This window comes from Nannospalax galili, unplaced genomic scaffold, assembly GCF_000622305.1.
Source record: "Nannospalax galili isolate Female #2095 unplaced genomic scaffold, S.galili_v1.0 scaffold278, whole genome shotgun sequence".
Lineage (NCBI taxonomy): Eukaryota > Metazoa > Chordata > Mammalia > Rodentia > Spalacidae > Nannospalax > Nannospalax galili.
This window is the reverse complement of record NW_008347536.1, coordinates 14,381,080-14,403,721: the sequence shown is the minus strand read 5'-3', so window position 1 is coordinate 14,403,721 and position 22,642 is coordinate 14,381,080. Positions and strand designations below refer to the sequence as shown.

Sequence of the window (22,642 nt, the reverse complement as noted above, 5' to 3'; positions counted from 1 at the left end):
ACTTTTATACTTGGGAAGAAGGAGTTAAGGATTCATGGAGGGGCCTGGAGGTAGGGGGTCAGCTGAGCTGGGAAGAGGCTGAAAGGGTAGGAGTGGTTCACAGAAGTGGTCCAAAGGTGAGGGGTCCCTACTGTTTCCCTGTGAGGTGAGTGGTGTGGTATCCTCTGCAGTCAAGGGGAGCCACTGGAGGGCCTCAGAAAGGCAGAGTTTTCAATAGTACCTCAAGCTGGGGAAGAGAAGCCAGGGTAGAGAATGGGCTGCAGGCTCTTGAGAATGGAGTCAGGGTCGCCATTCATTGTTTGGTGGATAGGAAGGTGGCTGGACTATCCCTGGGTCGGATCAGGGTGCAGTATCAGGCTCTGGAGATGATGGGATGCAGCTGGCTATTCTGCTCCAGACCCCAGACCCTGGATCCTCCTTCACTCCCCCTCCCTAAGATATTGCAGGATGTCTTAAGGTGCACCAGCATGACCAGGAGCCTGGGACACCCTGGGCAGTGGGCCCAGGGGAGCTGACTGGGCAGGGAGGCAATCCATGAAAGTGTATCATTTTTTTTTTCAGGTGAGCTGCCACAGGCTAGACAGTGGTCATCAAGGCATATGTGTGGGGCAGTGCTCCACACTCCCAACCTGGCAGATCTGGCTTCACTCTGCCTATGTCCAGGGCCAGCAGAAGATGGCCTCTGCCACAGAAAGGGAAGTGGAGAGGGAAGTAGCAGCAAACTGAATCCCCTCAATCTTCTGAGGGTCTGTGTAGAGGGCTTAATGTGGGGGGCCTACTGGAGAGTCTAGCACTTGGTAGGGATTCATTGCCTTCCTCCGAGAAGGTGTCAGAATCTTTCTGACCTCAGGAATATGATTAAGGAAACATTTCCTTGGTCTAGACCTAAGAAGCTTCAGATACTTTGCTCTTGCAGAGGACCTGCATCAGTTCCCAGCACCCATATCAAGTGGCCCACAGCTACCTGCAACTCCAGCTCCAGGAGATCTGAAAACCTCTTCAGGCCTCTAGGAGCACTCACACACACAAACAAATCTTAAAAAAACAAGAAGACACTTTAAAGCATGAGGGTTCACAGAGGTACTTGAAAGTACACACCCAAGAGCACCGGTGTTGCTGTCCAAGAGATGCCCTGGCTTTGCCTGTGCTAAGCTATGTGGCCTTGGTCACTTTACCTCTCTAAGCCTCCCACACACAATGCAGGGTACTGGGATACTGGTTCTGCAACCCAGGGCTGCTGAAGCCGACATCGTGGCTGGCCAAGGGAGGAGCTAAGGTATCTTGTCCAGCTTCGCTTTTGTCTGTGAGTGTGGTTCCTCCTCAGTCCCAGGGGCCAGCATCCAAACCCAGCATGTTGTGTCCCAAACTCCCATGACAATTCAGAGACAGTGCACATCAAGATGGCAGCTTTAATCATCCTGCCCATGGCCCTCAGGCACCCTCCACTGAGGGCCTCCTGGGCCACAGGCCAATGCTTGACTGAGCCCAGAGCACTTTGCCCAGGTGGCCCCTGATCTGTGGCCACTGCTGTGGGAACCTGAGGTCATATCAGTCTATTGATCTCCTGGGCCTCACGGCCGCTTCTGCCCCAGAGGCCTTGTTGGACAGTTGGGCATAAGACAGAACAGCCCTGTGCCAATGCTTCTGGCCATCGCTAGCTGCTTCTCAGGGACACGGCTCAAATCCTTGCTGGAGGAGTGGCCAGAGGTGGTAGAAGACTGGAGGGACATGTCTCCACCACATCCACTGAGTTTCTTTCTGGGCCAACATTCCTTGTGCTTTGAGACTGCTGTTGAGAACAGAGTTGCCAGGCCAGGGTGGAAGTCCAGCCAAAGTCCTCAAGGCAGGATGAAAACGGAGTCAGTCACCTCACAAGACAGACAGGTAGATAGACAGGTGTGGGCACAGGTAGGCATCCACAGCCTCCCCTGGCACAGGGGACATGGCACAGCCCAGTCACTCACCAAAGCTTCCAGGCTGGGAGGTCAGGGAGGGCTTCAAGAGTGGACCAGGAGACCAGGCCCTCACTTCCTAGATGAAGAAGCCCCAGGCCTGCAGGGGCATATGAGAGGCCAGAGTCCCAGCCCAGCAGAGCCCCTCCAAGAGAGGCTGGAACTGATAAGGGGCTTGGGGTCCACAAGGAGGCTGTGGCGCCAGCTCCCTGAGCACTTCAGGACCAGCTTCTGTCAGCTTTCCTACTCTTCCAATTTCTGCCCTCAGAACAAGTTGGGCAGACAGATCTTCAGCTAACGCCCACCCCGGTCTGTGAGGGTCTTGGTGCAGGTGCCACCACCTCGAGGGCCCCCAGGGGTGGCTGTGCTGTTGGCATAGGTGTCATAACTGCTGTCTGAACACACGGAGAGCTCATCGGAGACCTCCACCCCATCACTGATCTCTGTTGGACCAGAGGGGACAGAACATAAGTGGGGACAAGGGGTTCTGAGAACAGCTGGTAGAGAAGGCATTCAGAGGTAGATGTAACTGCTAGGTCAGGCTGGCATTGAACCTGTAGGCACTGAGCATGGCATACAAGGGGGGACACTGCCCAACCCTTATGCCTTGGTCTCTCCTGGGCCCTTAGTCCTCTGTCTCCTGTAACTCCACCTTCCAGTCACAGAAAACCATGGCACTCTCATATGGTTGTTACCCAGTGTTCACTCTCCACCAGGCATTTGCATATACCCCTTCCTCCTGGGTGACCACCCTCTGCACTAACACCTCCTTTTCTAAGATCTTTCTCAGGTCTCCCCATCTTTGGTATGTCCACTTCTTCCTGGCCTCATCCTTCAGGCCAGCCTGCTTTAGCTGGTTCCCATCATGGCTGAGTGGGTGCTGGGCTCCCACTGAGCAGAGCCCTTCAGAGGCACCTGTGTCCAGGTGTTGGCAGAGTGCTGGGCAGAGCTGAGGTTCAGGAAAGGTCTGCTGTGGAATGGGCACAGTTCTGTGGAATGCTGCTTGGCTCCTGGTGCCCAGGCAAGCGGTGCAAACTTAGAGCACACCTGTTTCCCCAGGAGCACCTGTCCTTGTCTTTGCTTGCTTGTTCTATTACCTAGGCACCTCCTGGCATCCTTCAAATCCCACCATTCCAAACCTTGCTTGCTGACCCAGGGAGCTGTGAGCACACTATCTATTTCAGTTCTCATTCTAAGAGCTGCAATAGCACCCAATTTTGCACATTTCTCTATAGCTGCCTTCCCATGAGACTGGGAAGGTCAGTAGGGTGAGCCAGGCAAAGTTGTCACTTGTGGCAGTCATGTGTGGAACAAAGGAAGGGGTCGGGTTTTCAAACAGACCCCCCCACCCCACATGTCACATTTGTCCACCAATCATGGACTAACACTGAGCCCCAGGATCTAGGGTTGACTGCACGTGGAAGTACATGCATTTCTGTGTCCGAGTGTCTCAGTACGTGCTTGGGTGTTAACTCAAGGGATGGTATGTCCACCTGACCTGCTATGTGTATGGCACTGAGGCCAGGGCCTGTGCAGGCTGTCACCTGAGAAGATGAGCTTCTCCTTCATGATGCTGACATCCCGGCTGGTCCTGCGCACAGCTGCACTCAGCATGATCTGCTCAGGGTTATAACTCCGTATGCCACCCAGACGCCACCTGCAGAGATGGCCCCGTGGGCATCAGGTCCTTCCCCACCCTCCCTGAAGCAGAGACCCTGCTCACTTCCAGAGCCTCTCTGTATGTGATCTAAGAGGCCCTTGCTACAAAGGGGAAAGTTGAGGCTCAGAGAGTGGCTGTCTACTGATTCCCAACCAAGGCTCTTCTACCTTGCTCTTCCCCCCTCATCGTGATCATCAACAACCTGGGCCTAGAAAGATGGTTTCATTAGTTCTGTCCCTAGATGCCTCTAGTTATAGTCCTGGCTCTATTGAATGAGACAATCTTGGGAGGAAGGAGCTTAGCAGGCAGGTCTCTGATGCTCTGCTTTGACAGACATACTAATAATCTCAGGAAGCCCCAGCAGAGGCCTCCCTGCAACCCCACCACCACAACAGGCTGAGCAAAGCCAGGGGGAACCTGGGAGAGGAAGGTGGCAGTGAAGTTTTGCTCAGAACTGGTCCTCACAGGTTCCCCAGACAAGGGTGTTAGCAGGACTTGGAGTGGAGCTGTATGATTAGAAATAAGTACCCCCATTCCCTAGGGGATGAACTCTGCTTAGGTGGGTGGAGGCAGCCAAGGCTCCATAAGAAATCCACTTTCTTATGGAATTTCTAGATGGGACCAGAACAGCAGAAATGGACAGACAGATGGTGGGACACGGCAGACAGGGGGAAGCACAAGGCAGTGGGGGAAGGCACCTGTGCCCTGACTGGGCTGGCTGCCCTACCAATCCGTGAGGGCAGTGCTCATGTCTCTGGCTCCTTGTCAGACTCCCAGCACCAGCCTCAATGCCTGGCATGCTGTGGGGTATTGGGCAAGTGTTTGTTGAGTGAATGAATGAAAGAATGAATGAGGCCCACAGAGAGATGATCTTCCCCTTGCATCAGCCCCTAAGTCCCCTCTTCCCTCTGGCTATTCCTTACCCTTGGGGAGACAATGACACTGCCTTGGCTATGTGTGATAGGCCTAGCACTAGTCTAGGCAGCATGTGTGGAAGGACAAACTAGATAAACTTCCCTTCAAAAGCTGTCTCATAGCCAGGGGGCAGGTTCTCCTCCTTGAAGCTGGTTAGGGAAGCCACTTGACCCAGCAGGGCCTAAGGCAGTGAGAGAGAGACACTTAGATCCTTTAGACCTGGGTCTCACCTCAGAAATTAATGTTAGGACCCAGTGAGGAAAGCGTCATGCCAGGGTCTCTGAAGCCAGGCACATTAGGGACAGGAAGCACTACAGGGGAGCCCTCCCCCTGGGAGATAGAGCAAAGTAATGGGGGTGGGGGTGGGGTCAAAGACAGTGAGAAAGAGAAAAGAAATGGGAGAGAAACAGAGCACCGACCACAGGAAAGTAAGTTCTGAGAGACAGAAGGCAATGGAGCAGGAGTGAGACAGAAACTGGGGCTCTGCACTGGGCAGGTGGCAAAGCGCCTCCTGAGTGCTGGACACTTGGGGATGAGGGTACCCCGGTGGGGACCCTCTCCCCAGAGGAGACACTGTGGTGCTAGAGAAGCTGGGTCAGGACCTGCCAAGGGGGAATGGTAGTCTCCACTTGCAGAAACTGCAGTAAGATCCAAAAGTAGGACACACAGGGCCGGGCAGGAAGAACTCATCCCAGGACTCAGGAGGCTGAGACAGGAACATCAAAGTTGGAGGCCAGCCTGAGCTACATAGTGAGACCTTGTCTCAAAGGGGGGTGGGAAGAACAGAGAGGAGAGTTTCAGCAGGAGAGAAGGGCAGGGTCTTCAGGCATGGAGATAGGCAAGGTGACCCAGGCTCAGGGCTTGGTGCACAGCAGCTTTTTGGACAGAACTAGAGAGGGAATGGTCAGAAGGGAGAAAGAGGGACAGGAGGAAGAGCACACCAGAATTACCTGATCAAGTGATAGCTGTGAGATGCCAGAGTGCAGCAGAGAGGGGGAGGGGAGAGAGGAGGGACATGCGCCGATCAGAGCAGGATGGGACAGAGAGAGAACGTCAGTCAAGAGCCAACCCCAGCCCCTTGGTTCCTGGTTGTCTAAGGCCCCAGGCTAGCCCCAAATCCTCCCTTCCCCAGACCACCCACTCTACCCATGGCAACCATGTGCCAGCCGTCCCGAGGGGTGGCGGATTTTTCGGCCAGCAGACTAGTACCAGTCCTGCCAGGAGTAAACCCATGCCTTGGCTAATGGTGGGCAGGATGGCCACAGAGGGGGTGACATCTACCAGAGTCCATATAGATCAGGATAACTCTTGGCTCTGAGCTCCCAGCTGGGTTGCTCATTCCAGAGGCCACCCACCCTCTACTGAGGGAGAGGGCTGGGCCTGCTGAGGGGTAGGCAGGTCATGGAGCTGTGGGGGCCTACTCACTTCTGGAGCACGAAGATGCCAATGATGAGGCTGAAGGAGATCAGATCTGCAGTAACCCACATTAGGCAGTACTCGTCTGGAGGCTGTGGACAGATGGCCCAAGACCAGCTTCCAGTCATGACTCATCCAGACCAAGGGGCATGGGCTGGAGGACCTCAAATGACTGGTGAGGAGGGGCAGAGAACCTTGAAGGTGCTTAAGACTTTATTTTGCAGGAATGGACTCTAGGCATAATGGGCTGGGGCGGGGGGGATGCACTCACTCAAAATAGAAGCGGTGTGTTAAGCCTGGAGGGTTTTGGAGTTCCTGGGCACTCAAGGCAAGAGCCAAATGATAAAAGATGGGTCCTTTATTTATTTATTTGTTTGTTTGTTTTTTGGTCTTTTTGAGACAGGGTCTCCCTGTAGCCCCAGCTGTCCTGGAACTCACTATGTAGACCAGGCTGGCCTTGATCTCACAGAGATCTACCTGCCTCTGCCTCCCAAGTGCTGGGATTAAAGGCATGTGCCACCATACCCAGCTCCGGCCTTTTATTTGAATGCAAGGTGTCATGTGCCTGGTAAGTGGTTATGTGACCCTGTGAATAGGTATGGGGTACCTGTGTGGGGCAGGAGGGCATTGAGCCTCAGGCATTGAGGGCCTGAGGAAGGCAAAGTCCTGCATGCAGCCTCAAACCCTCAATCTCAGGCAAATGGGGGAGGGATGGGGAGAGGACCTTTCTTGCTGTCCATCAACTCTCTGGGGCCTGAACAGGGGCCCGAACACTTCAGTGTGTACACCTTTGCTGCCTGCCTGTCAGTTATTTCACATCACTTCACCTTAAAGGAGTCTTGGGAGATATTTAAGGGCCATGGGTGGGTGGGAGCTGAAGAGCAGGGTCTTTCTGGCTTGGCAGGGGTCATGGTGAACTGTAGTGTCTGTATCCATGGCCCAGCCCCCATCTATTTCTCTCCATGTTTGAGGCCTTCTTCTGGCTTCTCCCATGCCTAGTTCTCCTCCCCCAAAACATGTATAACTCAGCTCTGACACTGCATTCTCTTAGCTATGGAGCCCTCTGTCTTCTGTGTCCTCAGGGACATGGCAGTGGGAGCCTCCACTGTACTGCTGGGGTTTCTCTAGGCATGGAGACAGAGCACTACAGAACAGGAGCAGGAGCTCAGCTGACTCCTGAGCTCCTGCCCAGGAGGCTCCACAACTGACTCCTACACTTTCTACTCATTGCCCTGTCAGCAGATCTGCCCTGTCTGTATCCTTTCTCTAATACCTTCCCTTTCTTTAAAACCAAATATAATGGACAGCCCAAAACCTAGGGAGCCTAGGATCAGGCCTAAGGTTCTCAGTATCTCAGTGCAGATCCTAGAAGGTGTGGCAACTCCGCTCTGCCTCAGTCTATACCCCCACCATGGAATACTCAGCTCAAGCCCTCCCCAGGGAGAGCCCTGGCAGGTCACAGGTGTGCCTCCCCCATCCCCCAGATATCCTCTGTCCCCAATGATGTCCAACTTCCAACTCACCATGATCCAGAGGGGAGAAGGCACCCGGGAAAGGGCTTGGGAGTTGTCAGAAGTGACAGATGGGACCCCAGCGCACCAGAGCAGGGAGAAGAGCCACGGTGCATTGACAGTGTAGAGGTTTACACTCAGGTTCCAGGATGCGTAGTCCCTGGGTAGGGGTCAGAGGTTAGTCATCCAGCTCCAGCTGCTTTGCTGTGTGGGAAGCTGGTAAAGCATCCTCCAACAGCCTGGTACCCTCACACACACACACACACACACACACACACACACACCACCCCCAGGGTATAAGGTATGTCCGTGCCCAGGGGGCCATGCTGACAGGCAAGCCCACCTCACTCCTGAACCCCATGTGCCCAGGTTCCTTGTGTTCTGCCCTGTGCCCAGATGTGTTAGGCAGTCGATGAGAATGGGAGACACACAGTCCCCCCTCCTTCAGGGGTGCCTGGGGTGGCAAAGGGCAGGCACCTGAGCTCCTGGTGGGACACCTGAGTGTAGCGCAGGTTTAGCCTCTGGATGTGCCCTTTCCGTAGGCTGGCAATGGCTTCCTTGGAGCCCGATGTTTGCTGGAAGCCAGGAGCCACCTTCCGTACTAGAGGCCTCTGTTTGTTAGGCAGCCACATGACCTGCCAGCAGGAGATGGGGTGAGACAGTCAGGTGTCTAGTCTCCAAATTGGGGGTGAAAGCTCTACCCTTTCTAGAGCATTGAAGGTTCACAGAGGGAGCCTGTGAGGCTGGAGAGATGGATCAGCAGTTAAGAGCACTGGCTGTTCTTGCAAAAGACCTGGGTTCAAATCCCAGCACCCACATGGCAGCTAACAACCGTCTGTAACTCCAGTTCTAGGGGATCTGATGCCCTCTTCTGTCCTCCATGGATGCTGTACAACATAGGTGCACTCACATACATGCAGGCATGACATACACATAAATAAATAAAAATTAAAAGCAAGGGGGCCTGCCCACAGCAGTAGAGCCCTCCAGCACAACTCAGGGAACTTCCCTGGCCAGGACAAGATGGACAACCCAAACCTCTTCTCCTCTAGAGTGCTGTGCTATCATAGACTGTTTTCAGGTTCCTCTGTTCCCAATGTCACACCACAGTGGTTTGGGCTAGTAACCTGAGAACATGGGCCAACCCTTCTCTCTGAACAATTGAAGGAACTTGTATCCTTTCCTGTCCACACAGTGGTCCAGTCAGGGAGGTGAGGAACACACAGTATTCTTTATACAAATGAAAAGCTGGAGTCTCCCAGGGTACAGGTGAATCTATGGTGGTACAGAGCTGAGCCATATCACCCAGTGGGTCTCACCTGGTGCTGTGGGAAGCCAGAGCGCAGCACGGCCTCCAGTGTAACATTGAGAAAGCTGCCACGGTAAGGGTGCTCACGGGGTGGGTCGCGAAGGTTGAGCAGCAGCGTGGTGTTGCCCTTGGCTAGCTCCAGGAGCTCTGCCAGGCTGCAGATGGACTGGTTCTGGGCTTCCCTATGGTCGGAGGGTGATAGGGAGCTGGCTGTCCAGAAGGGGTCCGTCTGGTAGAGACAGGGGCATACAAGGCTGTCACCAGCCATTTGGCACTTTCACATACTTTCCTGCCAACGTAGCAAGGAGACACCCCCCCACACTGGACACCCCCCCCAGGCTACCAGTGGTTACTGGTATGTCAGGGAATTGATGGCTGTGGCCCAGTGGGGGTCCTAGGAATACCTAAATCTCACCTCTATACCCTGTACCTGCTTCCTGAGAAAATGCTTTGCTTGGAGGCCCTCTGTCTAGCCTTGGACTCATGTAGCCAGGGATGACTTTGAACTCCTGATCCTCTTTGTCTCCATCTCTTGAATGCTGGGATTATGCCACTAAACCAGGTTTATGTGGTATTGGGGATTGAACTCAGGGCTTTGTACATGCTAGGCAAGCACTCTACCAACTACATCCTTAGTCTTAGAGCTGTTGTTTCAACAGCCTGTTAATCATCAAGAGTCTCATGAGAAAGCTAGTGGGGCACAGACCCTAAACAAGCAGCTATAGACATGAGGTCTGGATGCAGGAGTCACGGGAGCCACTGCCCAGCCTGGCTAGTATCATCTGAGCAGATGGCCACCTGCCTCCCTTCTCGGGGACCCTGCTGTGTTTCCCATGCTTAGGATAGGCCCAGTTGCAGGTAGACCTTGAGGAACCACTGGCCAGCGTTGAGCCTCTGCAGAACAGTCCAGTTGAGCATGGCTGCAGGCCTCCAGGCAAGCTCTGGGAATACCTGCTCCACATCGGTGGTGCGCCGCAGAGTGGTGTCATGCATGAGGAAGGGCACACCATCCAAGCTGCAGGAAAGGGGAGCCATCACCACCCACCCAAGGCTTTCACCCTCTTCCAATGACCACCCCAACTCTTCCTCACCCTCAAGGGACCCAGCAGTCTTTCCCTCTCTCAGCTACAGGCTTCCCACCTACACAGAGAGAACACTGGCCCAGTGGGGACCTTGAAGGGACAATGTCCTTTATGGAGGTCAGGTTGGGGGGCTGCTGAGGGAGGAATGGGGAAAGGTTGGGTCTGTTCTCTTAGTAATCTTTGAAGGTAGGTGCTGCCTCATTTGCTAATGGAGAAACAGGCTAAGAGGAGGAAATACTTAGCTCAAAGCCAATGGCCACTAAATGATGGAACCTGGCTTGGAACCAAGGCCATGAAATGCCTTAAGGATAACAGAGCCATCGCAGGTTCCTGTGACAAATTCCACACCTGCTCCATCCTTATCATCCCAAGTTGGCAACAGTGTAGTATGAAACAGTAAAAGGCACCCGTGCTCCCCATTCCTCAAGGCTTTGTTCCGCCTGCCGCCAGATCCATACACAATTCTATGCTGTCTACACCGGGAATGGTGACCCCACATATGCAGTATTGTTTAGAGCACAACCTGTGCAATAATATATAGTGCCTGCCCATCTCTCCTCCTTAGGGTCATCTCTAATATGAGGTTGGTGTGGATTTTCCTGTCATTTATACTAATACATGCTTTTGTATCTATAGATGAAAATGTACACATCACTTTTGTGTGGTCTTTAAAAACTGGCATCATAGTAATCGTATTGCTCTGTAACTAACTTCAGTTATCCAAGTGTTTGAGCTCTACCATTCAGTGACACACAAACAGTTTTCTTTGCAGTGTGTCTAGGGTGGGGATCCAGGTCTCCACACTTAAACCCTGCCTGAACCAAATGTCCATTCTTTATATTCCAGAGTCTGCCACAAGCCTTATTTGCATAAAAAGGATGCCTGGCTTCCTGTGGATGAGCCAGGAGATAGTCTCCTATCTCCAAGGCTGGGACAGGAGGGTCCACCTAGAGGCCCAGATACAGATGCAAGGGGACAAGGTGCCACTGCCCTTCCCCACCACACCAACCTGATGGTGACGTCAGCTTGAAGCCCATATAGTTTCTGCTCCAGGGCCTTCCGGAAGGACATCAGTGTGTGCTCTGGGGCCAGCTGGGGAGGAAGGAATGGTGAGGGCAGAGCCAGGGTTCGGCTGATGACTCCTCCCCAGCTGGTGGAAAATCTTCCCTGCTGCAAGCCTGGTTCTCATTCCGGCTCCTGTGTAGAGTAGCTGTGTGATCCCAGGCACCCACCCAGCTGCTCCGAGGCTCAGTTGACTCATCTTTTAGATTATGTGAAGAGGCAGGTACTGTGCTTACTATGGACCTGTGTGAATGCCTGACACAGCTAACAAACAGATCTCTGACCATATAGCACCCTTGGTGTGTCCCAGCACTGAGCTAAACTCTGCAGGGAAAAGGCCTTTTGGGGGACTGGAGTGGTTAAGAGCATGTATTGCTCTTCTAGAGGATCTGCGTTTGATTCCCAGAACCCACAGGTGGCCAACAACCACCTGTAATTCCACTGCCAGGGGATACGACACCTCTGACCTCTGTGGGCTCCAGTACTAATGTGTGCATGCGTGCATTCTCTGTGTCTCTGTCTTTTTGTCTGTCTCTCTCTCTCACATACACACAAATTCGAAAATTTTAAAAACTTTGCTGGGCGTGGTGGCGCACGCCTTTAATCCCAGCACTGGGGAGGCAGAGACAGGCGGATCCTCTGAGTTTGAGGCCAGCCTGGTCTACAGAGTTCCAGGCAGCTGGAGCTACAGGCAGACCCTGTCTCAAAAAAGACGAAAAAAAAAAATTTTTTTTAAACTTTAATTTTTTTTTTTTTTTTTAAAAAAAGACCTTTTGCGTAGGCCTATAGCCTTGTGACAGCCTTGGGCGGGGGATGAGTGCCCAGTTCCTTCTTTGTTAATCTCAGAGCCCAGACATGGTGGAGATCCTAGGGAGTGGGGGTAGGGTGAGGGGATGAGGTTTCTGTGGCATGATGAGTTTCTATACAACCATGATACTACTCCCTCCCTCTTTGGACTGCTACATGGACTAAAACCCCATCCTATGCCTGAATCCCAGAAAGTTCTTAATAATTGGTAACCATATTCAGACCAACTAGAAGATCCTGTTCTAGCCTTCACCCTGCATGATCCAGCTTTGCGACCTTGAGCATATTCTCCCTCCCCATCTGCTTCCTCATTTGCCTACTGGGGATGTGGGCTCACTGTTCTCCGAGGGTCCTTAGGCTTGAGAGAATCAGGTTCCAAGTCTCCCTCCTTTGGGTCCATGTGTCAGTAAATTGCCATACCTCTTGCTACCACTAGGGGTCAACACTGAACCAGGGATTGGACTGACCAGGCGTGTCAGACAGAAGGCAATCATTTGGGGACCCTGGACACAGGCATTTACAGGGACATGCAGGGACCCTGGCTGGTCTCTAAAAATCAGCACTAAAAAATTAACCTTGAGCTGACAAGATGGTTCATTGGGCAAATGTGCTTGTTGCCAAGCCTAATGACCTGAGTTTGATTCCTAGGACACCCAGGGTAGGAGAAATTGTCCTCTGATCCCAATGTGTGCTATGATGCACTCCCTTCCCCCAACATCAATAAACAAATGTTTAAAAAAGTTGACCTTGGGGCTGGAGAGATGGCTTGGTAGTTAAGAGCACTGGCTGTTCTTGCAGAGGACCCGAGTTCAATTCCCAGCACCCACATGGTGGCTGACAACTGTCTGTAACTCCAGTTCCATGGGATCCAATGCCCTCTTCTGTCCTCTGAGGGCACTGCATGACACAGATGCACATACACAAGCAATACACTCATACACATAAAATTTTTTAAACTAATCAATCAAAAAAAAGTTAACTTCAAATAGTGGTTAACAGAGGCTAGGATAGGGGCTGGAACAAATGAGTAAATTCCGGCACCCCATAGCAATAGAGTGACTATGGTAAATGATAATTTATTTTCTGATTCCAAACAGGCAGAGGAGAGGATTTTGCATGTTCCCAATACAATGTACATGTGTGAGGTGATAGGCATGCCAATCACTCTGATTTGGACATGATACATCATGGGAGTAGCACTCTGCCCTGAAAATATGTACCATTATTATGTATCAGTTAGAATAAATAAATGAACAATAAAATGAACACCACAGCCAGGCATGGTGGCACAACCCTGCAACTTCAGCAGTCAGGAGGCTGAGGCAGAAAGTTTGTGAGTTCCAGGCTAGCCTGGGCTACACACTAAGACCCTGTCTCAAAAATGAAACAACAGATAAACAAACCAAAAACCCCAAGGATGCAGATGTATAAGATGAGAGGTCATGCAAGTGACAGCTTCTTCAATAAAGAGCACGAAGAATAAATGGGAGGCTTGTCACAGATTAAAAGGCATTCAGGAGACGTACATCAAGCAGATGTACCACAGGATATCATTTGGATCCTTATTTATTTATTTATTTATTTATTTATTTATTTATTTATTTATTTTGGTCTTTTTGAGACAGGGTCTCCCGGTAGCCCCAGCTGTCCTGGATTCACTATGGAGACCAGGCTGGCTTCGAACTCACAGAGATCCTCCTGCTTCTGCCTCCCGAGTGCTGGGATTAAAGGCGTGCACCACTGAGCCCGGCCTGGATCCTGATTTTTAAAATTTGCACTATAAAAAGATAGTTTTGTAGACAACCAAGGGAAACAAAACTATGATATTAAGGTATATGAAGGAATTGTTAATTTGGTGGGTTATTAAAAAGCATTATGGATTTTTTATTATCATTATGTGCATATGTGGTGTGGGTAAACATGCCACAGCACAGAAGGCAGCTATATGGAGTCACTTCTCTCCTTCCACCTTTACGTGGGTTCTGGGGATTGAACTCGGGCTGACAGGCTCGCACAATGAGCACTTTTACTTGCAGAGCCATCTCACCAGCCTGTTTTTGCTTTTGTTTTTAAGTCCTTATGTGCTGGTGTGCTGAGCATGGTGGCATATGCCTGTAGTCTCAGCACTCAGGAAGCAGGAAGACTGTTCCAAGTTTAAGGCCAGCCTGTCTCAAAAAAGCAAGTCAAAGCAAAACAGAAAGCCCATATGTGTAAGATATATATCCTAAAGCATGTCAGAGTGAAACTGCCTGATGTCTAGGATTCACTTTACTCATGCAGAATAGCAGGAGATCGTGGTACCAGAATGGCAAGATGCTGGAGTGTGGAAGGCAGTAAGAGAGTCACCATTATATGATATGTTAGAATAGTCTTTTCATTTGGTGTATGTTTGGATTTTTTAATATTTTATTTTATATGTATGAGTGTATTGCCTGCATGTATATATGTTGTGCAGTGCCCACAGGAGTCAGAAGAAGCACTGGATCCCCTAGAACTGGAGTTACGGATGATTGTTAGCCGCCATGTGGGTGCTGGGAATCAAATCCAGGTCCTCTGCAAGAGCAGTCAGGCTCTTAACCACTGAGCCATCTTTCCAACCCCATGTTTGAATTTTTTTTAATGAAGAAAATAACACTGGGGCCGACTCATCCCTCTTCCTCCTCCCCTGTTCTGCTTTATGTAAGACCTCCAGACCTACAAAGGCCAGGTCTTCCTGGGAAGGCTAAGTTTCTAATCTCTCAAAATAGCAACGACATGGGCACTCCCAACTTGAGGCTCAAAGGGACTGGTGATTCCCCAACACACAGATAGCAAACTGTGCCCCCATTCAGATTCCACCTGGCTGCCTCTGGGAGGTGCCAGCCTCACACCAGTGTGGGATTTGGTGGTAGGGTACCAGGTTTTAGCTCAGGAGCACATGCCTGTAAGTTTTTTCTAGAATATAAGTCATATCACGTGTAGGGAAGGACTTTACAGCCCCATTATGCACATCTTTTTTATTATTTTTGTATGTATATGTGTGTGGTGTGCATGTGTGCACATATGTATGCATGTATGTGGATACACATGTGAGTCCATGTGTGGTCAGAGATCGATATTAAGAGTCTTCTCCCTATTGCTTTCCACTTTATATATTGAAGCAGGGTCTTTCCCTTGAACCCAGAGCTCACCAAATCTTCCAGCTACACAGATCGCCCCAGGAATCCCCTTGTGTCTGCCTCCCAGAGGCTGGGATTACAGGCAGGCAATCAGGCCTGCCCAGCATTTATGTGGGTGTTGGTGATCTGAACGCTGGTCCTCGTACTTGTGCAGCAATCACCCTGAGCCATCTCCACAGTCCCTGTTCTGTCTTTCATAGTGCTGGAATGAGAGTTGGGGATGTAGCTCAGTGGTAGAGTGCTTGTCTAGCAGGAATGAAGTACTGGGTTTGATCCCCAGCACCACACAAACCCATGTAGTGGTGCATGCCTGTAATCCCAGCACTCAAGGTGGAGGCAGGAGGATGTTCAAGATCATTCTCAGATACATACTGAGATGGAGGCTAGCCTAGGATATGTGGGACCCCATCTCAAAATAAAAACAAAATCAAGTACATTTCTGGGATGGAACCAAGGGGCTTATGCATGCTAAGCAAGTGCTCTACCACTGAGCTACATGCCAACCCAGGCACATCTTTTAAAGTCATTGCTTTGTGAGGTCTTTTTCTACCCTGAAATCCAATGGCAAAGTGGAATTCCCAGGAAAGGCCAGCACTCAGGGAGTCCCAGATGCCCCTTGGGGATGGGGACAGGTACTGCCTCTTCTAGGAAGCTCTGGTGGGTGGGGAGGCCCTGATCCTAACGGATCCTGCCAGAGGTCACAGCAATGCCTCTTTCCTCCTGTGTGCCTGGTACACATCTGGACCCTTCATCCATGCTCCTTCTCACCTCACAGGGGTAAGCAGGGACCCTTACTGTTCACATGGCACAGGAACAAACAATACACAGAGAAAGGGAAACCATGCCTCTCCTGCAGCTGGCCAGGGGCTGGACCAGGCCCTACCAGGCAGCATGGCCTTGAAACCTCTCTCAGTCTGAGCTCTCCCATAGGATGCTGGGTACCTCAGGGGCAGGGCTGGACTATGACTTTGACTTTATCCTTTTCTCTTCAGTCAGGTTTGACTATCTGTTCCTTCTCTTGGCCTTAGCCCCAGGCTACCTGGCTACAGCTCTCTCCTGTTCTCCTTAACCCAGCTGGCAGTGCTGGGCTGGAGCTTAAAACTGCATGACATCTCTAGGGCCTCAGGATAAGCATTTGATTTTTCTAGCAACAACTGTTAGGACTCCTCAGGATCTGTGTTCACCCAGGTTCTTATCAGACCTTCCCATATTCCTCCCCAAACAGGGTCCTCCCCTGCAGTGGCAGCTGCCCCAACTCCACCCAGTCTCGGAGGGCCCTGTGTGGACACTCACCATAGGGGCCCCACGGTGGCCGATGAGGGCAGGTTTGGGGCCCAGGTCCTTTTTCTCCATGATGCAGGGAGAAGAGATGGCAAGAGGAACCAAGTAGAGAGCAAAGACCACAGCAAAGAAGGTGCAGAGGATGGTGACCTGGGAGGCTGCAGATACGGGCAGTGAGCACCTCTTGTGAGTTGTTCTGCCCCCACCAGGCCAAACCAGGAGCCCAGGTTTGCCAGAGTGGGAAGCAGGACCCTGGTGCTCTGAGGGGTGGCCCTCAGTCTTGCTGGGAAGGTGGACACACAGACTCAGGGACTTGGAGCAGAAATCCAAGGCAACGCCTGGTGGCATCTGTGGACTACTTGGAGTCAAGTCCTCATGCTGAGCACCGGGTACCAATTCATGCCCAAGCCACCCAGATAGAGTCCCAGTGGGGGCACCTCAAACTGGCCTGGGTACTTGTAGAAGTCAGGAGAAAAGGCCCTGCCCAAGGGTACTCACAGGATCTTTCTGTGCGGGCGAATTGTCCTGCTACAATCCAGGAGAGCGCAGTGATGGCCACCAGGGCCCCTATATGCAGGAATGGTGCTGTGCCCTGTGTATGGGGAGAGGCAGAGGGCCCTGGGACTCACAGCCAGGCCCAGACCCTCAGGTCATCAGTATGCGGCTGGCCTGCTTCTAACTACAGGGCAAGCAACCCTGTCTCCATTTGGCAGCCAAGAGGAATCTGGAGATTCTGGGGCAGAGCAGCATCCCCACCTCTGACCTGCTGTGTAATCTGGGACCCCCTCCCTGCCCTTTTCTGGGCCTTGGTGTGGAGAAAAAGGAGTGATAAAAAAGGCACTGCCTGTCACAGAGGCCCTGGGGAGGCAGTGGCCTGGTCCCTGGCCCACCCCACTCACCTGCAGGGAGAGCAGAAGCACCTTCCACTCATCTTCCCACAGCTGGGCCACTGCTGACATGGCAACCACTGTGGAGGTCAGGATGACCACCAACCCAATCTGCAATGGAAGTACCAGACAGAGCTCAGAGCTGGAGTGAGGAGCCCTATGTTTGGGAGAAGGGGATGGGAGAAAGAGCAGAAAGACAGAGCTGGGGCGGGGCAGGGGAGGCTGGGATGGGCTGAAGGAAGTAGGGATAGATGAGAGGATAGCCAGAGGGAGAAGCAGGAGGGGCAACAGACCCCAAGAGGAAGAGATATGGAGGAAGACTGGAAATCAGGGCCCCTCCTGGGCTCTCAGCAACTTGGAAGGAAGCTGCCTTGCCCAGGGCTGAAGCTGTGCAGTGGGAGGAAGGGAGGGGCTCACAGCGGCACTATGGCAGGAGCAAGTCCTGACACAGGGTCTTGCTTGCCCATGGTCTGTCTTACTAGACTGGCTGCCTGGATCTCCTGCATCTGTTTTCTTTTTTCTTTAGATAAGGTCTCATGTAGGCCAGGCCAGCCTTGAACTCCTGATTCCTGCCTCCACCTCCCTAGTACTGGTCAGGTGCTCGAACCACCACACCCAGTTTATGTTGTGCTGGGGATCAAACCCAGGGCCTTGTGTATACTGGACAGGCACTCTACCTACTGAGCTACATCCACAGTCCAGCTTCTAATGTGTTCTGCACAGTTATAAAAAGGAGCAGGGATACCTTCAGGGGACAGAGATCTGTGGGGAGAGATGGTATCTAAAACTCCCAACCTAAGTAAAACTCAGCTAAGGTTTCCTCCTTCAGTCCTCCCTGGAGTTCTTTCCGTTCTAAGTAGCCCCTCTCTCAGCCCCCCACAGCCCCCCAACAGGAGTCTCTGAAGAGCCCTTTCTGAGACATCTTATTACAACAGGACACCACCAGCGGAAGTCCTTGCAATAAAACCAACCCTCATAATCCTAATACAATTAAAATTTCATCACAGTTTTACAGCTGCTGCAGCAGTACCCATCATGCTTGGCAGCGTCACTGAAAGTTCAGCGAAGGGCTTCTTTTCCATTATGTCCTTCTGTCTCACAGGAATAGATCAAGTCACGATGTGACTCCTCCCAAACCTGACCTGGTGAGGGATCCACCTGGAGGCCTGAGGCAGAACTGAGCTCAGCCTTAGCATTTCTGTCCCTTTGGGCTCTGATTTGTGACAGTAACAAGAGGAATTCATTCTTTCCTTCATTCATCCACCTGAGTCTTGCCTGGGTGCCATGACCCAAGAGGAATTGAAATCCAGCCTTGAAGGGGTGCAATGGGCTGGATTTGGGGTACCTGATATTTAGTTCTGGGGTCCCCACACTTGAGTCACACTCCTGGTTCAAATCCTGGCTCTACTGCATTGGGGGAGGGTAACACCTTTAGAGAATTTCTGGGACATAGGGACAGTGAGTGCCTACCAGGAGGGGACTGGGGACACAGAACAGAAAATGCAAATAAGGTGCTTTGCAAGGTGGCTACTACTGAAAGGAAGTGACTTAGATTTGAGTGCCATAGTTCTGACTAATAGCAACCAAAAGGGGGAACAGGGAGGAGCAGATGAAATATTGAGGAAAGTGCCCATCATACACAGTAAGCAGTCAATAAATACTGCTTAATGTTGCTGTGATGAACACAGTGCCTGGCATACAAATGTGTCTGTTTCGAGCACAGCTGGAACGACAGAATCTAGCTGCCAGAAAGAACTGTGATGTGGACTTGCTGTTAGGAAACAGTCTGAATTCACCATCAATGCTGAAGTGTTCATGGGGACTCAGAAGGCACCAGCCCTGCACAGCTATACCTCCTGTGCTGTGTGCCTAGGTAAGCCTGGTGTTTCTCTTCAGAACTCCTGGTTGACAAAGCCCTTTGAGTACAGGTCCCAGCCTGGGGTAGGGGAGTTGGCACTACACAGCAGGAGTAGGGCAGAGTGCTCAGGGTAAACACCATATCTAGGAAGGTGGGAGCTGTGACCAGAGGAGGCATCTGCACTGGCTCTGGGTGGCAGATGGCATGAGGGATACCTCCAAAGCACCCCCCAAAAGAATCATCCACCTCCCAGGCCCCTGGGCTTCTCCTGAAGTTGACCTGGGAGGGAATTCCTGAGAGATTGAAGCTCTGGGCCAAAGTACCCAGCCCAGTGCAGGTGGCTCCCTCTCTGTACAGTCTTTGTCCCTCTGCCTTCCCCTCCTCAGTTCTCAGAGGAACTGAAAACTAAAGACAGATCAGGATTAAAGTGTCCCATAAAACTTTCACCTTTAAAGCAATATGTCATTGGCATAAGACCAGAGAAATAAATGAAAGTCAAGTTCAGAAAGAAATTGAATGCATTAAAAGATACAGTGCATGTGATCGAAGTGGTATCACAGATTAGAGGGGAGAGGACCGTCTGCTCAGCAGAGACAGCTGGGAACATTGTGAAGCCATCTAAAATGAGCTCAGTAAGATCACACCAGGCCCCAAAATAACTCCCAAAAGATAAAAAAGAAAATTTTAAATGTCAAAAAAGCTACAACATATAATTACTAAGTGATATCACAGAGAAACTTCTTATCGTCTTGGAGTGGGAAGGACCCTCCCAAGTCTGACATAAAAACCCAAGGGTCATAAAAGGGATAACAGATTCAAGTACTTCAGAATGAAAAAGAAAATCTCCATGACACAAACACAATAAGCAAAGTCAAAAGATGAATGGCAAACTAGGCAAAATTATCTGCAGTTCATCAATCAAAGGGCCAATTTCCCAAATCTACAAAGAGCTCCAGCAAATTAATAAGCAGATCCCACAGCAAAAGGACAGAAGATACAAAGAGAAAACTCCAGTGACAAGTCAGGGAAATGCAAGCTGAAAGTACTTCAAGGAACCATTCACCCATCAGATGGGCAAAGGCCAAGAAATCAGCTCATGACTACAAACAAGGGGTTCTCATGGATTGACCATGCACTGCTGAGGGAGTATGGATTGGTGTCACGTGGCAAAGAGGGAATTTGGCAAGATCAAGATTATGAAAGTACATATTCTTGCTGAGTGTCGTGTCACGTGTCTCTAATCTTTACATTCAGGAGCCTGAAGAGGACAAGGTTTGAGACCAGCCTGGGCTACCAAGCATGATCCTGTCTCAAAAATAGAAAAAACAAAACAAAACAAAGGGGCTTCAAGCAGTTTGTTAAGGGGATGGCAAGGGTGTGGTGGGCTATATGTGTTTAAAGAAAAAGGGGGCCAACAAAATGGCTCAACCAGTAAAAGGGGCCTGCCACCAAGCCTGATGACCTGAATTCAATCCCCAGAACTCACCTGGTGTGAGAAGAAATGTGACTCCCACAAGTTGCCTTTTGACCTCTACATGTGTGCTGTGGCCCACTCATGAGTGCATACACACACACACACACACACACACACAAACACACACTAAATAAATAAATGCAATTAAAAGAAAAAGGGAATGTATTTGAATGCCTAACATCTCTGTAAGACAGTAGGGAGATTTTCATTGAGTGCTTTTTTGTGTGTCTGAATTTTGAGTCATGTCAAAGGGATTAATAGAAAGCAATCAAACAAAAGGAATAAAAGTTCCTCAGGCTCTTTGAATCCAACAACAGAATCTTGGAAAAAAATATGTATGTAGAATTTTCCAGTTCCTGCTGGAATATCCTGAGCCTGAGAAGCCGGTCCATCCTGGCACCAGATTCAGCATGGACCAGCTCTGCCTGGCAGGCCCTTCTGCCTGCTGAGACCTCACAGGATGGTGTGGAGGGAAGGGGAAGGGACACCTGGCCCCTCAGAGCAGGGGGCAGCTTAGATGAGGGGCTCTGACTCCCCGCATTGATCCGCCACCTCCTGCTGGCTCAGCAGATCTGTAGGCTTCTCTAACTAGGATCACTCACTGAGAGCCAGGCATGGCCCCAGGAGGTGACCACAGCATGTGTACCCCAGCCCCAGGTGCCAGTTGGTGCATTCTTTCAAGTGTCAGCTGTGTAGCTGAAAGAAGAAAGTGCTTCCCAAAGAGGGGCTGTGGAAGTCCAGAGAAGTCCTCAGGATAGAGTGACCAGCCAGGGCTGCTTGCTGCTCTCTTTATCCCTGTAAAGCTTCAGTCACCTGAGCCTGGCTCCCAAGGTGCATGCTCTGCATTTAATGGACCTCAATAACCAACCCCCACCCAGTGCTCATAGGCACCTCCCACTTCACACACCAACTCCAGCTCATCTGTCTGTCTCTCACTCTTCCTCTTTCTTGTCCCCCTGCTAAACTAGAAGTGAGTCCTTTTCCTTGAAGTAACTCTGGACCCATCTCACGGGCTCAAGTTTGTTTCCGGGTATTTTTGTCCCTTCCTAAATGGTGCGCCCACTCCTACAAGGCTCTGGAAAGAGATGGCTCAGACCTCCCTCCATGGCCAGAAGCTTTTGAGAGGGGGCAGCTCTGTCTTTGGTCACGACTGTTCCAGTTTTATGCCCCTGGTTTGAGCAAGGACCCTGCTCAGCTGAGGCCCTGGGTCCAGCATGGAATGGAACATTGGGGACAGGGAGGCAGTTCACATCAGTGTAGTCTCCAGGGAGCCCCAGATGGGTGGGTTGGGGTCAGGAGCCCTATGGAAATTGACAACATGAATGCTTTGAAATGCAGTGGGGAGGCAGGAGAAACCACTGGGGCAGTAGAGGGGTTCCTCCCTGGAGACAAGCTACATAGGAAAGTGTCGGGAGCCGCTAATCATTCAGCTGTGTCAGGCTTGTTTACTGAGTGTGTATTATGCACGCCAGTATCTAATCTGCCTTATTAGGAGGAATATGTTTATATGGAGAGCCTCACAACACCTACAATAGTGGAAGCCTTTGATCTGACCGCTCCCTGACCCTCAGATACAGGTGGGGAAAAACAGCAGTTGTAACTAATTGAGTTCTTCTGTATAAAAAGACAGTACCGAAATAAATCGAGGCTGCAGTATTGACTGTGAGCCCTCCCAAGCATCTTTTCTGTCTCCTTTCCTTTCTTTCAATCCTCACTCCCCGTTTCAGGTACTGTCCGTTTTGGCCGGCTGGCATCGGCAGGCACAAGGAAAACAGTCACAGCGACCAAGTGGCAACATCACTCTGTGGAGCCCAGAGCTGCAAGGAGTTCGAGATCCCATCTCCTTTGGGACACAGTGATACGGCGATACGCAAGTTTATGGAAGCCAGAATGAGCAGGTAGAGACATCAGACGGGCTTTGCAAAGCCTGCTTTTGTTCTCCTGTGATCTACAAGGAAGGCCAAATGATTTACAGCGACTGGGTCACTTACAAGAATTGGGGGTAGGGGAGAATTCAGCTCAGGGTTACTTCCTTAAGATGCGGTTTCCAAAATGGAGTCTCTCTGGCCAGCACACACGTGTGTGTGGGCATGTCTAAGATATAACCAAATTCCTCTCTCACGGGGCTGTGTGTCCTGGACATGTGGAACTGGGCATACAGTGTGGCATGGTAGACTAGTGAGCTGAAGATGCAGCCCTGACTTAGACTTCAAAGACCCAAGCTAAGGCCAGCCATTGAGGGCACAGTGGACAGAGTGGAACGGGGGGGG

The 22,642-nt window shown here is 51.1% G+C and overlaps 1 protein-coding gene across 4 annotated transcripts in view; it reads right to left on the bottom strand.

The window, feature by feature from the left end:
- Positions 1-1,391: 1,391 nt before the first annotated feature.
- Gdpd5 (glycerophosphodiester phosphodiesterase domain containing 5) overlaps positions 1,392-22,642 on the bottom strand; it is an 85,298-nt gene continuing 64,047 nt past the window's right edge. For 3 of the 4 annotated variants that reach the window (XM_029568841.1, XM_017800894.2, XM_017800895.2), the window contains 12 exons: positions 17,053-17,151; positions 16,652-16,745; positions 16,166-16,311; positions 10,855-10,937; positions 9,628-9,778; positions 8,774-8,992; positions 7,932-8,089; positions 7,467-7,614; positions 5,953-6,035; positions 5,478-5,492; positions 3,497-3,609; positions 1,392-2,395 (listed from right to left, as the gene is read on the bottom strand). In XM_029568841.1, the coding sequence (XP_029424701.1) occupies positions 2,247-2,395; positions 3,497-3,609; positions 5,478-5,492; positions 5,953-6,035; positions 7,467-7,614; positions 7,932-8,089; positions 8,774-8,992; positions 9,628-9,778; positions 10,855-10,937; positions 16,166-16,311; positions 16,652-16,745; positions 17,053-17,151 (1,458 nt within the window). In that variant the 3' untranslated portion in view covers positions 1,392-2,246. The remainder of the gene's footprint in view (positions 2,396-3,496; positions 3,610-5,477; positions 5,493-5,952; positions 6,036-7,466; positions 7,615-7,931; positions 8,090-8,773; positions 8,993-9,627; positions 9,779-10,854; positions 10,938-16,165; positions 16,312-16,651; positions 16,746-17,052; positions 17,152-22,642) is intronic. The other variant, XM_008844239.3, reaches the window with a different exon arrangement.